The following is a 14182-nucleotide window of genomic DNA, read 5'->3' as shown; positions in this document are numbered from 1 at the left end:
AGAAGTAAGTAACTAGCGTTTACACCTCTTCCCACTTCCTCCTTGACGATTGGAAGTACGAAGCAGCCCTCGACTACCTCCGATCCTTCGTGTCTCTGTCGGATAAAAGTAGTCCAAGAGAGGAGGAAAGTTTGAATATGTAGACTAGAATGTAGCCTTGTTAAAGCAGATGTGATTTCAGAACATGGATAATATTGGATCAAGACTTTCAAACTAGAATTTGTGCCCTCACGAGAAGTGAACCATGGCTAGGTACTGTTATTTTTTTTTATTTTTTATTTTTTTGAGGAACTCATCAGGAATCCTGACTTCGCCACTTGCAAATTACACAACGTTATCAGTTCAAAGAAAGAGAGGCCGCTTAAGCCAAAGCCAAGAGTTTCCAAACTTAGGGGAAGACTTGGTGTGTCTTGAGTCCCTCGAGAGCATCAGTCTGTAGTAAGCCCTGTGCAAATGATCAGTTTAAAGAGTGTGAAGAGGAAAACTACAGAGATTTCGAACTAAGATCTCCCTGTGTCTTGTTTGTGTCTTAAGTCATTGACAGTTTTTGATGAGCCATTTACGGAATGTTATTTCTTTAATAAGGACATCTGGCATGAAAGAACTCTGGGAACTCTATCTTTAGAACAACAGTGTGTTCCTTAGACATCCCAACTTTCCGTGCTGTTCCTTGTTCCCGGCATTGTCACAGGGCCACCCCCACCCCTACCCCAGCTCAGGGTAGGCTAGTCTTGGCTTCTTGACTAATTGCTTAGTGGAAATGGTGTCCTAGGTCTTTTGCAGTCGTGAGACGGTTCTGACATCTGAGTTAAATCTCTGCATAGAATAGTTTGTAATAATTCCCTTTTCTCTATGCATTTTTTCCTAAGACATCCACTGAGCTATCCTCAGCCTTTGGGTTCCCTGTTCTTCCAGCCCTGTCAGCTTTAGGGTTCCTTTGTCTAGGCTCTTATTTCAAGTTTCCCTCCACATAGTCTCTTATATTTTTAACTGCTGGTATATACTTGCCGTGGCTCACAGGTGACCACGGTGAAGAGGCTGACCTAGGCAGGAATCAAGATCCCAGTATTCGTGTCTACCTCTAGCGCTTAGCCGCGTGGCCCCTTGGGATCCATCACTTGATGATGAGCTCTGAGCCTTCTTACTCATTCGCCAAGTGTGTTAAGCTACCAGTACTCAAAAATGCAAAGCAGTTTTAGCTGTAACCGATTACATGTCAGCTGTCCTAGTAAACCCTTGCCTTAAACTCCTTGCCAATTTAAACGTTAATATAAAAAAAAAAAAAATCGGGCTGGAGAGATGGCTCAGCGGTTAAGAGCACCGACTGCTCTTCCAGAGGTCCTGAGTTCAAATCCCAGCAACCACATGGTGGCTCACAACCACCTGTAAAGAGATCCAATGCCCTCTTCTGGTGTGTCTAAGACAGCTACAGTGTATTCATATATAATAAATAAATAAATCTTAAAAAAAAAAAATCTCATCCAGGATGGCTCTCTCGGGCCCCTTTTGTGTGGTGTGCTAAACGCTTAAGTTTCTTTCTCCCTAAGTGCATGTTTGTATTCCGCAGTTTGGTTGATCCACATCCTGCTCACTGGCCCAAGCCCAATCATTTTCCTTTTCCTCAACCCCTGAAGCTAGTTAGTTGTTCAGCTGCTACGTCTCCTCCATCAGTTTTTTTTTATTTTTTTGGTTGGTTCGTTGGTTTTGGTTTTTTTTTCCCCCAACTCAGTTTCGTCCTTTCTCCTTTCCTTAGCACAGCTCCCATTAGCATCCTTCATTCCCCTAGGAATTATGCTTGACCTTTTCAGCCTTTGAGTGACAGCTACTTTCCCCACCATGACCGAGTGCTGCTGTTTAATCAAATGTCTCTTTCTTCCATTGCCACTGTTTCTTTCAGACTCTCATTTCTTTTAAAACAGTAATAACTTTCTGTGTGCTCCTTTCCAGCCTCGTCCTACTTCTTTCCTACACGGTGCATCGAGACTGTTCATTTCTGAATTCAGAACTCATCATTCACATCCCCGTCCCAAAGCATCGTGTTGTCTGTTAGATACGCATTCCATTCCTTATACAGTTTGTGAAGCCTGCAGTCCTGCTATGCCGAAATCTGTATAAAGCCCCACAAGTCTAATAATTTCCTCCCCTCCCTCACATATCCAAAGCTGTGCTTCCCAGCCTCACGGTACTTGTTCCTTCTATATCTATTTCTCTTCATCATAGCCCAGGGGCGTCACTTAACCACATCTCTAAGTTCGTTCCTGGGACCCAGAGACTGTTCTATCTCCAATGCCTTGTACACAAGAGAAAAACTAAAAGAAAAGGCCTTGACCCACATATAGACATTGAGAATCAGATTTGGAGTTGAGCAGGTACTGATCAGAAGGAAGCTGTCTTTTGAGCTTGTTCACTCAGTAAAGAAAATGAGGTGGAATCAACCTATAAGATGCCAGAGGTTCGTTCAGAGCAGGGCTAGATCCCCAGGTAGGTGGGCTCCATCATAGGAGATGAGCAGTGCACACCAGAGAAGAAAAGGTCCTGTGGAGTAAAGGTAATGCAAATGGTTAGAAAATTATCAAGGGAGGAATTGTGAAGCATGCAGATACATGTGTCTGTTTGACTGATTCTTTTGTGACCCACAGTACTTGGCCGAAAATAAATGTATGCCCTGTTATAGTACCCTTTTTGGGGGATTGGGGGTGCATATCACAGCACCCATGTGGAGGTCAGGGGACGACATATTCCTTGGCTCCCTAACTCACCGGTATAGCTGAGTCTGAACTCCAGGGTCAGTGGAAAACCTGTCTCGGGAGTAAAGTTTCACACACACACACACACACACAGAGTGAGAGAGAGAGAAAGAGAGAGAGAGAGAGAGAGATCAAAGAGTTGTTAAAAAAACAACTGATCATATACATGGGGATTAGCAAACTCCCATAAAGGACAAATTGCAAGTATTGTTTACACCGTTGACCTCATATATTCTGCCAAGTCTTTTTTTGTTGACGTTCATTTCTCTTTAATCAACACTTGAAGACTGTAAATACCATTATTATTTTGTTAGTACAAAAATACCATCTGTGGGCCAAATTTTGCCCATATTCTGGGGTTCCCCAACCCCTGTGCCAGACCACTAAATAACACTCATCAGTAACCGAGGTCACATGACACAATAGGCCCTGACCTTAATGCATCTACATGAAAAACTAGGCACAAAAAGGTAAGTTTACCTATAACTACAAACTTGCCTTTGAGGCAGAGTCGAACACAGCAAGATGTTTGGATTGTTTGTGTCCAGACAGGGCCTCGGGTAGCCCAGGCTGACCTCACTAGGAAGCCAAGGATGACCCTGAACTTCTAATCCCAAGTGCTGAGATTATAGACTTATGCCACCATTCCATCCACACCAAGGCTTTTTGTATGCTAAGGAGACAATCTGTTACCTGAGCTCCATCCTCTGCCAATAATAATAATAATAATAATAATAATAATAATAATAATAATAATAATAATAATAATAAATGGAAAAATAAAGGAGATAATATAAAGCCAGTGAGGTGAGCTGTCTGTTTTTAAGTGTACTTTTGTACATATCAGACTATGACTGTCCTACTACAGCCACAGTAGAAGAAAGGCAGAAAGCATGTCAGGCACCCCTGCTTCTAGATTACCTTGTTAGTCAGCATTTCTTTATTTTCTCTCATTTGCAGAAGATGCACCCAGGCTCTCAAAATGGTTACCCTAGAAACTACATGGCTGAGCTACTCAGTACCTTCCACTTCTAAGCGGTGCAAGCCCTGCTTCAGCCGCACCCCACGCCCACCTGCTTAGGATGGTGTCGTTTGGTCTGTGTGCACACACGCGCGCACACACTCACACACACGCATACACACACACACGCGCTCACACACACACGACAGACACAGGCTTTCTTGCATCTTACCTGCTGAGTTGGCTGCTTTCTGTCACAGCGCCTTCTTTAGGCTGCCCTTCACAAGGCCGGCTGGTGGCTACACTTCAGTTTGTCCTCAGAGTGTTGGTGTTCAGTGCTCTCTCCTTGGGGGATATTTTACTGCGTTTAGTTTACTTCGCTGAGAATTTGTCTCAGCTCACTTAAGGTGTCTTTTCTTATTCAGTTGTTTCTGATAACGGACTGTCTTTTTCTAGTGACTCCAGTCTTCCTTGAAAGTGAATTTTTTTCTCCTTCTTTTGACAGCTGATAGGTAGGTACCCTCCACCCTTTTATATACTGTGAGGTTTCCTTGTTTTTCCTATGAAGTAATTTGTGGATTTCTTTTCATTCCCTTCTCCACTTAGAATTCTGCTGAGCTTCTTTAGCAGCAAATAGATTTCTTGGAGTGTGGACGTAGAGTGTTTCTGGGACGTTCACAGTTCTCTTTGCTACGTATCACTTTAGCCCCATCCTCCTCTGATTCTGGAACATCAACTGCGTGTGTAGTGATGATTAGACATCATGTCATTGCTGTTATTGTTTTGTTGTTGTTGTTTTGTTGTTGAACTTGTGATACAAATTGTCCTATTTGCCAGTTAGAAATCACTGCTTTGTGTTATGATGGGCTAGGCATCATGGCCCTCGTCTGTAATTCCCACACTGGAAGCCAAGGTAGGAAGATCATGAGCTAAGGGTCAGCCTGGACTTCACAGCCAGACAAAGACAGAACACAGGATGTGATGAGCCTTCCTGGATTGCAAGAATTATTTACGCCTGCATGCTGGCTCACTCGGGAGGCTCAGGCAGCTCTGAAATAACAACAAAAATATTTATTAACTAAAAACAGTCGTCTCAGACAGTGGCTGAATGAATTCCTTGTTTAGCACAGCCAGCTTCAGTACAATGCAAATTCTGCCTCTTAGATCCATGGCATAAGGTTGATTTCTTTTTGGGTGGGATTTCTTACATTCACGAACCTCAGTTAAATTACTTTTCCCCTCTATATTTGTTCAGGGCCTGGCCTGGAGGTCTACGTGTCCAAATTTGTTTTCTTCTACTTTATCACCTGTCCAATCTCTTTATTTGGGGAATTTTAGTCATTTCTAATTCCTGAGAGAAAAACATGCCATAAATTGATAGGAACTCCATGATAATGACTAGAACATTGGAGGTTTTTACAGTTTACAGAGTTCTTTTCATGCCTGATTTCTTACCTGTACACCAGAAGAAATGGGGAAAGGACCTAACAGTGACTTTTTTTCTTCTCTTTTTTTCTTTTTTCTTTTTTTCGGAGCTGGGGACCGAACCCAGGGCCTTGCGCTTGCTAGGCAAGCACTCTACCACTGAGCTAAATCCCCAACCCCGTGTAGTCTCAAATTTAAGCCAACAGTTAACCTGTTTACATTTATTTGGCAGTTCAGTGACTGCCCTTTAACTGATTCAAGCTAGATAGGAATCCGTTGTAAGTCTGTGGTAATTCCACACGCTTGCCTACCTGACCTTGGACTCCTCCCGAGGTCTAAGGGAGTTGTGGTGCTGCCCACATTTATCTAGGAAAATCTTCAGTAGCCACCTTTCTCCGGAGGGCCGTTCGGTTGTTCTGTAATTTCAGCCATAGTGAAAGGGGATGATCTGTCATTTATTGGTTGCCATGGTTGTTACTGTAAAAGGTTGATTTTTTTTTAATTGCACTTTGTATTTAAAAGTTGACGTTGCACCGTACTCTATTCAAAATAATTAGAGTTTAGAATCTTCTAACGACTCTTAATTAGGAAGCTCTGGCAACCCATCTATTACCAGTGCTGCTAATAACTCTACCGTGTAAAGTCCAGTGAGGAGAGAGGAATGGAACTTTAGATCCTTGTAGATAGCTTCTTCTGGGGGTTGACTATTAAGAGGTAATAGTAGGGGCTGGGGATTTAGCTCAGTGGTAGAGCGCTTACCTAGGAAGCGCAAGGCCCTGGGTTCGGTCCCCAGCTCCGAAAAAAAGAACTAAAAAAAAAAAAAAAAAAGAGGTAATAGTATTTAACTTCGGTTTTGTTCAGTTTATGCAATGTTTTTTTTTTCCTTTACAGTAGTGTGTTTGACATTGTCTCAAGGTTCCAATGTTAACTGGCACACATGACCAAAAGCAAACTTGGGAGGGAGAGGTTTATTTCACACAATTCCATAGAACAGTTCGTCCCAAAAACAGTGAAGGCAGGAACTCACCCAGGGCAGGAACCTGGAGGCAGGAGCTGATGCAGAGGCCATGGAAGGGTACTGCTTACTTGCTTGTTCCTTGTGGCTGGCTTGCTCAGCCTGCTTTCTCACAGCACCCAGGACCACCAGCCCAGGAATAGCACCACCCACAGTGGGCTGGGCCTTCCCCCATTGATCCCTAACTAAGAAAATGCCTTTCAGCCACATCTTCTAGAGGCATTCACTCAAGAAGGCTCCTTTCTTTCTGATAACATTAACTTGTGTCAAGTTGACATAAATTAGCACAGGTATTAAAAGATTCTATCCTTAGTTCTCCTAGCTTTTCAGCTCCCTCCCCCGAGTCTTGCTATAAAGTGTCCCCACTCACACCCACCATCAGAAAGTGAAATTCTAGTTTCCCATCCACTCAGTTCCCTTTCTGGCCAACACTCTGATATGGGCTTAGCCAGAGACACCCATATGAGCTCTCTGTTGTTTTATTATTTTTTTAAATTGACAGTGCCCTGGCAATGACACTATCACTCCTGACAATCGGTTGCCTGGGTTGATTCTGCTGGTCTGACTGGCTAGGCAGCTGTGCACTGGGAGGGACCTTCCCAGAAGAGCTGGAGGAGGACCCGTCCTGGGTCTAGGATGGAGGACAAGCTCTGAAGGTCCGCCTGAACTTTTAGCAGGAAACGCACCCACGGCAGAGCAAGGAATGGGGATTTGAGTGGCAGCGGTGACCAGCGCTTTGTCTCTCAGGCCAGCAGTCCCAGTATCCCACGGTGGTAGCTGTTTAGTGTTGATGTCCAGTCACAAACTGTTGTGCACGGTGCATCGGCCCTGTAATTTGATTGGCTTTGGATTGTGATTCCATCTGCCTGCTTCTCAAAGCTGCATCCCCAACCTTCCTAGAAACTCTAAGAAATTCACAAGGATTCAGTCTATTTCATCAGTCTGGGAAGATTTCTGTCACTTGCAGCTATGAACCTGACTAACACCCCGTTAGTAAGTGGACAGTTTTTTTTTTTTTTTAAGTGGGAGCTGATTTCCTACTTTGGTCTCATTTTTATTATTGTTGTTTTGTGGTTTTTGCTTTATCTTTTTTAATGTTTGTGTTTATTTGTTTCGGGCAGGTTAGTGCTCATTTAAATGTCACAGGACATCTGCTGGAACTGGTTCTCTCCTACCTCGTTGGTTCTTGGGTTCAAACTCAGGTCATCAGGCTCTCTGTCACCCTCCCTCATATGGTGGCTTTAATGCTTCCCCTGTTCCTTAGTTAGGGCTTCCATTGCTGTGAGAAGACACCGTGATCAAGGCAACTCTTATAAAGACAAGCGTTTAATTGGGACTGGCTTACAGTTTAGAGGTTAGCCCATTATCGTCATGGTGGAAAGCATGCATGGCCACGGTCAGGCAGAACTGGTACTGGAGAAGCTGAGAGTTCTCCATCTTGATCCTCAGGCAGCAGAAGGGGACCACGTGTCACACTGAGCATAGCCCTCCAAGCTCGCCCCCACATAGTCATACTTTCTCCAACAAGGCCACACCTACTCCAACAAGGCCACACCCCCTAATAGTGCCACTCTTAAACCTGTGGAGGCCAATTACATTCAGACTACCACACCCTGTTGGCATCAGTTCATTGGCATTAGTTTATTGGCATAAGTGACTTAATCTTGCTTATAACGTGACTCACAGGAATGATAGGAAGATCATATGATAAGCTGGGAAAATAGCTTGATAAAGTGCTTGCCCTAACAGAGAGACCTGAGTTAGGGCCCCGGATAAATAAAAAGAAGCCAGGTATAGTGGTGAACACTTATAATCAAGCACAGGGCTGGCTGGGGAAGGAGAGACAGGAGGCCCTGGGACTTGTGGTTGGCCCCCCTTGCCCATTGGCAAGTTCTGAGCCTGTGTGAAACTTTGTAAACATGATAGAAAGGTGAGCACGTGCTGAGAAAGTTCTGCCTCTAGAGATTACATAAACAGTGTATCCACTGCCCCACAGTGTTGCTAAATTCCTTCTTGCCTGGCATTTTCTTGTTATAGCAAGTTATCTGTTTATTGTTTAGGTTATTGTCTTTCTTTCCCATTAGACCAAAATTCCATAAAGGCAGGCAACTTTGTCTACTTTCTAGGTCCAGAACAGTGCCTGACATAGAACAGGCCCACAGTCACCATCTACTGAGTGCCTGTTGCTGTAGGTGTCCTAACCACCTTAACTACACAAAGTAACTCAAGTGATCATTTTTTGACTGCCGACATCTCCCCATTATCCTTACATTGTTATATCTAAGAGCCCCCTTTTCAGAAGACACCAGTGCTTCCAACTGAGTCCTGGATTCTGTCCCCTCATGCCACTTCACTTCTAAGATAACCATATCATGATTATCCCCTCATTCTTTTTCATTGAGCTGAACTCATAATCCTGCTACCCAGCATCCCTGGTGGTAGGGTTCTAGAAATGCCCCTGCCACTGCCCACCACCATTCTCCTGTTGTCCTGTGATTCTCTTGTGGTTCTCCTTACCACCTCTTTTCCTCTAGCATGCCCCACATTCTGCAAGGCAGTAAGGGTACAAAATGTAAAAGCCACAGGCAACAAATTCTGTGAAAAACAAAACATTCCATAAGACTCAGGCTAAAAAGACTGTCTCCTTCCTGTAGCAAGAGGAGGGAATGGGTCAAGGGAAATGAGAAGGTGACATCACATTACAAAGGCAGTGCCTATGACATGGGGCAGTAACAGTGCAGATGCCCGTAATGTGGGCAGTAACAGTGCAAAAGGCAGAGAAAGCATCAAAGAACTTGGTTTGGTTTTGTAAAAAGCATCCATTAGTGTGATGTGGCAGAAGTGAGGTGTGTGGTCCTCAGATCCTCCCAACCCACTCAAATCCACCCCGTGTCATTAGAGAACAGACATCTTAAAAAAAAAATAATAATAACAGCAATAACAGTGGTAAGAACAAAAACAAGCCAGAGTAAGACAAAACAAATGGGAATAAAAAAGCACAGGAAACATACAGACCCAGAAACACACCTTCACACACACACACACACACACACACACACACACACACACACACACACACTCACACACAGCTTTATGAGACAAGGAACCTTCAAACATGCCATTGAGGTCATCTATTGTGGGGCACAGTGCCAGCCCTTAAGTGGTTCATATACCCAGTGAGGTTCCACAGAGAAAACTTACGTTTTATGTACGGGTGGCTATCGGTTGGAAACAGCTTCTCAGTCAGGGCCGGGCGCTTATGCCTGTGTCTCCCCCTCAACACTTGGGACCTCCTCTGGCTTAGACTTTGCAGGCCCTGTGCACACTGCCACAGTCTGTACATCGTCCTGTTGTGTCTCGAAGGCCTTATTTCCTCGATGTCTTCTTTCTTCGCTGGCTCTCACTAGCTGCCTTTCTACCTACACCTCCTCAGAATGCCCTGAGCCCTGAGGGGAGGGTTTGATGAAGACAACCCATTTAGGATCGAGTGTTCCAAGATCTCTCACTCTGTGCAGCTGTGGGTCTCTCTTTGTTCCCATCTACTCCAAAAGAACATCTCTGATGATGACGGAGCAGGACACTGATCTAGAAGCTCAGCAAAATGTCATTCCATCCCTTCAGTAGAACAGTAGCATTTGGTTTCTTTCAGATCCATGACTGTCTAGTCTCAGGGTCTTGGCCACCGAGCAGGGTCAGGCCTGGCCTCCTGGCTTCCATCTCATGGAGTGGGCCTTAATCCCGAGCAAATAGCGTGGTTGGTTACCCCACATGGTTTGTGCCGGTGTTGCACAGTAGGATCAGGCAGGCCACCATTGTAAATGGGGGGATTGGTAGCTAGATAGGCCTGCGCCTTTCTCCACGGGCAGCACGCACTGTACCCGTCACTACCATGAATGTTAGTCATTAGTGGCGAAAGCTCTAGTTGGCACCAGATGGACTTCTCCCTCTCCAGTGAATTATGTAGTTCTGCCTTTAGCAGTAGGGCCTTACCATCTGTTTGTGGAGAGCGGCCCATAGCCTCAGTTGTCTGGAGGTTTCCAGGAGGCCCCTTTCACCAATGCGTGATTCTATGTAATTCATTTCTGGCACTGGAGGGTCCATTGGTATGGAAAGATGTCTAGGAAATGAGGCCTTTTTATAGCTGTATCCATTTACCTGTGAACCTCATGATTTTTCTTTTTGACAGCTGAGTAATACTCCATTGTGTAAGGTTCCTATTTTTTTATCCATTCATCTGTTGTCAGTCCTCTAGTCTGTTCCCAGTTTCTGGTTATTAGAGAGAGAGAGAAAGAGAGAGAGAGAGAGAGAGAGAGAGAGAGAGGCAATTAACATGGCTGAGCAAGGGTCTCTGTATGGATGTAGAGTCCTTTCAGTATATGTCCAAGAGTGGTGCAGCTGGATCTGGTAGTTAGATCCCCAGCCTCCCAAGGAACCCCACACACCGGCGTTTGTACTCCTACCAGCAGTGACTCAGCACTCGCATGCTGCCAGCCAGAGCTGTTTGTTTATTGATCTCGGCCACTCTGGCTGGTGTAAGGTGAAAGCTCAGAGTAGTTTTGATTTGCATTTCGATTGGGTTATTTGTTTTTTCTTGATGCCCTCCATCAGACTGTAGTTGGTAAGAGTCCTTTCCCTTTCTGTAGGCCACTGCTGTCCTACTGAGGATGCCCCAAATGTGCAGAAGCTTTTCAGTTTCATTCAGGTCCCATTTATTAATCACTCTTAGTGCTGTGCTAATGGTGTTCTATTCCCCGCCTTCTCTTCTATGAGGTTCAGTGTATCTGGTCTTACATTGAAGCCTCTGATCCATTTGGAGTTGAGTTGTGTGCAGGATGAGATGTTTGGATTTATTTATATCTGTGTACAAGCAGCCATCCAGTTTGACTAGGTTTTGAAGATGCTGCCTCTCCCCTCCCTCCCAACTATGTATTTCTGGCTTCTTTATTAAAAAAATAAACAGGTGTCTGGGCAGGTGTCTCGGTATTCAATTGGTTACATTGATCAACATGGTTCTGTGTTTCTGCCAGTGCTGATTTAATACTATAGTTCTGTAATATGACTTGAAATCAAAGATGGTGACACCTCCAGCAGTTCTTTTATTACTCAGAATTGTTTTTTAGCTATCCTGGGTATTGTGTGTTTCCACATGAAGCTAAAAGTTGTCCTTTGAATTTCTGTGAAGAATTGTGTTGGAATTCTGATAGGGATTGCCTTGACTCTGTGGACCGCTCTGGTGGGATGGCCATTTCACTGTATTAGTGCTGCCACCGCATGAGTATGAGAGGTCTTTGCATTCGCTGAATCTTCTTTAATGTCTTAAAGTTTTACTTTAAGTCTCTCACTGGCTAGGTTGGAGTTACCCCGTGATTTTTAACTGAGGCCATTGTGAAAGGTATTGTGTCGTTTGTAGACAGAAAGCCTGACTGATTTTTGTCTGTTAATGTTGCATCCTGCTACTCTGCTAGATTCTTTATCAGCTGTAGAAGTTTCCTGGTGGCAGTTTTTAGAGTCACTTATGTATACAGTTATATTATCTGCAGCTAAAGGCACATGGACGTCTTCCCTTCCTTTTTGTGTCCCCTGGATCTGCCTCTCCGTCTTCCTGCTCTAGCTGAAAAGACTTGAGCACCGTACTGAACAGGCAAAGAGGGGGCACAGCCGTGTTTTATCGCTGACATTAGTGGAATTGCTTTGAGTTTCTCTCCCTTTAGGTTGATGTTGGGTATGGGCTTGCTGTAAGTTGTCTTCATGACGTTGAGGTACGTCCCTTACCCCCCTAATCTCTCCAGGACTTTTGTCACGAAGGGGTGTGGGATTTTGTCAGAGGCCTCTTTCGTACTGAATGAGATGATGACGTGGTTTTTGTCTTTCAGTCTGTGTGGTGGGTCCCATCTGTTGATTTATGTGTTGACCCGTCCTGCATCTCTGGGATGAAGCCTGCTTAAAACATGGTAGATGAACTTTAATATCTTCTTATATTTGGTTTGCAAGTACTTATTGAGACTTTTTGCATCTGTGTTTACAAGGGAAATTAGTCTGCTAATCCCTTTTTTTTTTTTTTTTTTTTTTTTGGTTGGGTCTTTATGTGGTTTATGCACCAGCATAATTGTAGCCTCCGTAAAAGAAGACATTTAGTGTTTTGGCTGCTACGTGTCGTGAGGAGTTTCTTTTCTGGTCCAGTCTGTTTGGTGTTCTGTGTGCTTTGAATGCCTTAGTAGGTACCTCCTCCTTTGGGTTAAGGACATTTCCTTCCATGGTTGTGTTGGGAGATTGCCTGTGCCTTTGACCTGGACTACTTCTCCTTCCTCTATTCCTGTTTTTCATAATTTAGATTTTCAGTGTTCCAGATTTCCTGAATGTTTCGTGCTTGGATTTTTTTTTTTTTAATTTAAGGTTTTCTGTGAATGAGGTGTCCTTTTTTTTTTTTTTTTTTAATCTTGTCTTCAGGATCTGAGATTCTCCCACCTCCTGACTTCTGTTGGTGAGGCTCACTTCTGAGGTTTGGGGTTGATTTCCTAAATTTTCCATTTCCAGTTTTACCTCAGTTCAGATTTCCTTAGTGATTCTATTCCTACTCTCATGTCTTCAGTTGTTTTCTACATCATTTCCTGTTTGTATTTTCACATGTTTTATTAGTGGATTCAGTGTCCTCTTTAAGGCCTCACACTCACTCAGAAAGGCTGCTCTGAAGTTCTGTCCTATGCTTCAGTGATACTGTATTTAGGCCTGGCTGGTACGGTTACTGGGTTCCGGTGCAGACATGTTTTCCTGGCTGGTTTTGATTGTGTTTTACTCTGATGGCTACTCATCTGGGTTTAGAACGACTGTGATCCTAGGCATTGATACTGGCATATAATGATCGATACATCAAGTGTACAGAACAAAGAAAGACTAGTAAGAGCTGCAAGGGAAGAAGACCATGTAACTTACAAGTCAGACCCATTGGAACTGCACCTGACTCCTCACCAGAGGCTGAGTGGGTGTTCCTTTCCTTTTGGAGAGTGTGGTGGCTGTGGAACACCTGCTAGGGGGTGTTTCTGAGTCCCTCTCTAGTGGCCACTTTGGGACCTTGGGTAGAAGGCATCTCTAAATATTGGGGTCTAACAAGAAGGAATGAGGACCGGTTTGCAGTGCAGGAGAGCTAAGAGGGAGCACTGCAGGAGAGCTGAGAGGGAGCACTGCAGGAGAGCTGAGAGGGAGCACTGAAGGAGAGCTAAGAGGGAGCACTGCAGGAGAGCTGAGAGGGAGCACTGCAGGAGAGCTGAGAGGGAGCACTGCAGGAGAGCTGAGAGGGAGCACTGCAGGAGAGCTGAGAGGAAGCACTGCAGGAGAGCTGAGAGGGAGCACTGCAGGAGAGCTAAGAGGGAGCACTGCAGGAGAGCTGAGAGAGAGCACTGAAGGAGAGCTGAGAGGGAGCACTGCAGGAGAGCTGAGAGGGAGCACTGAAGGAGAGCTGAGAGGGAGCACTGCAGGAGAGCTGAGAGGGAGCACTGCAGGAGAGCTGAGAGGGAGCACTGAAGGAGAGCTGAGAGGGAGCACTGCAGGAGAGCTGAGAGGAAGCACTGCAGGAGGATGAGACTGGGGACACAGAAATGGAGGACAGGAAGGAGTGTGAACACAGTCTACCTGATCCCCAGGCTGCAGAGGACAGTGACTTCCCAGAGAGCGCTTCTGGGTATTGGCACCTGACACGGTGATGGCATGAGGAAGCTAGAACGTCTTAACTTGAAGTGATTGGGCAGTGTTAACTTACTTAGTTAATAAAGTTAGTATGTTGAAAAAGTCATATATTTTATGTCTAAAATTTGATACTATATGTATGTTCCTTTGCTTTTTGACTCTTGTATCTATTACCGCTGTGATGCTAATGTAACAGTTGTGAAGTCGGTGTTCAGGTGTGTAAAATGCAGCAAATCTGTAACACTCATTTGACTTTCCTTTAGGAAGATCTGGAGACCGGAGTTCACCTTGACCCTGCTGTCAAAGAAGTTCAGTATAATCCTACCTATGAGACCATGTTTGCTCCTGAGGTAA

General features: G+C 44.6%; 1 protein-coding gene across 2 annotated transcripts in view; it reads left to right on the top strand.

The window, feature by feature from the left end:
- Cdc40 (cell division cycle 40) overlaps positions 1-14182 on the top strand; it is a 52501-nt gene that overhangs the window by 545 nt on the left and 37774 nt on the right. For both annotated transcript variants that reach the window (NM_001394220.1, XM_063279319.1), the window contains exon 2: positions 14092-14178. In NM_001394220.1, the coding sequence (NP_001381149.1) occupies positions 14092-14178 (87 nt within the window). The remainder of the gene's footprint in view (positions 1-14091; positions 14179-14182) is intronic.

The sequence above is a fragment of the Rattus norvegicus genome, chromosome 20 (assembly GCF_036323735.1).
Source record: "Rattus norvegicus strain BN/NHsdMcwi chromosome 20, GRCr8, whole genome shotgun sequence".
Lineage (NCBI taxonomy): Eukaryota > Metazoa > Chordata > Mammalia > Rodentia > Muridae > Rattus > Rattus norvegicus.
This window is presented reverse-complemented; position numbering and strand designations above follow the sequence as displayed.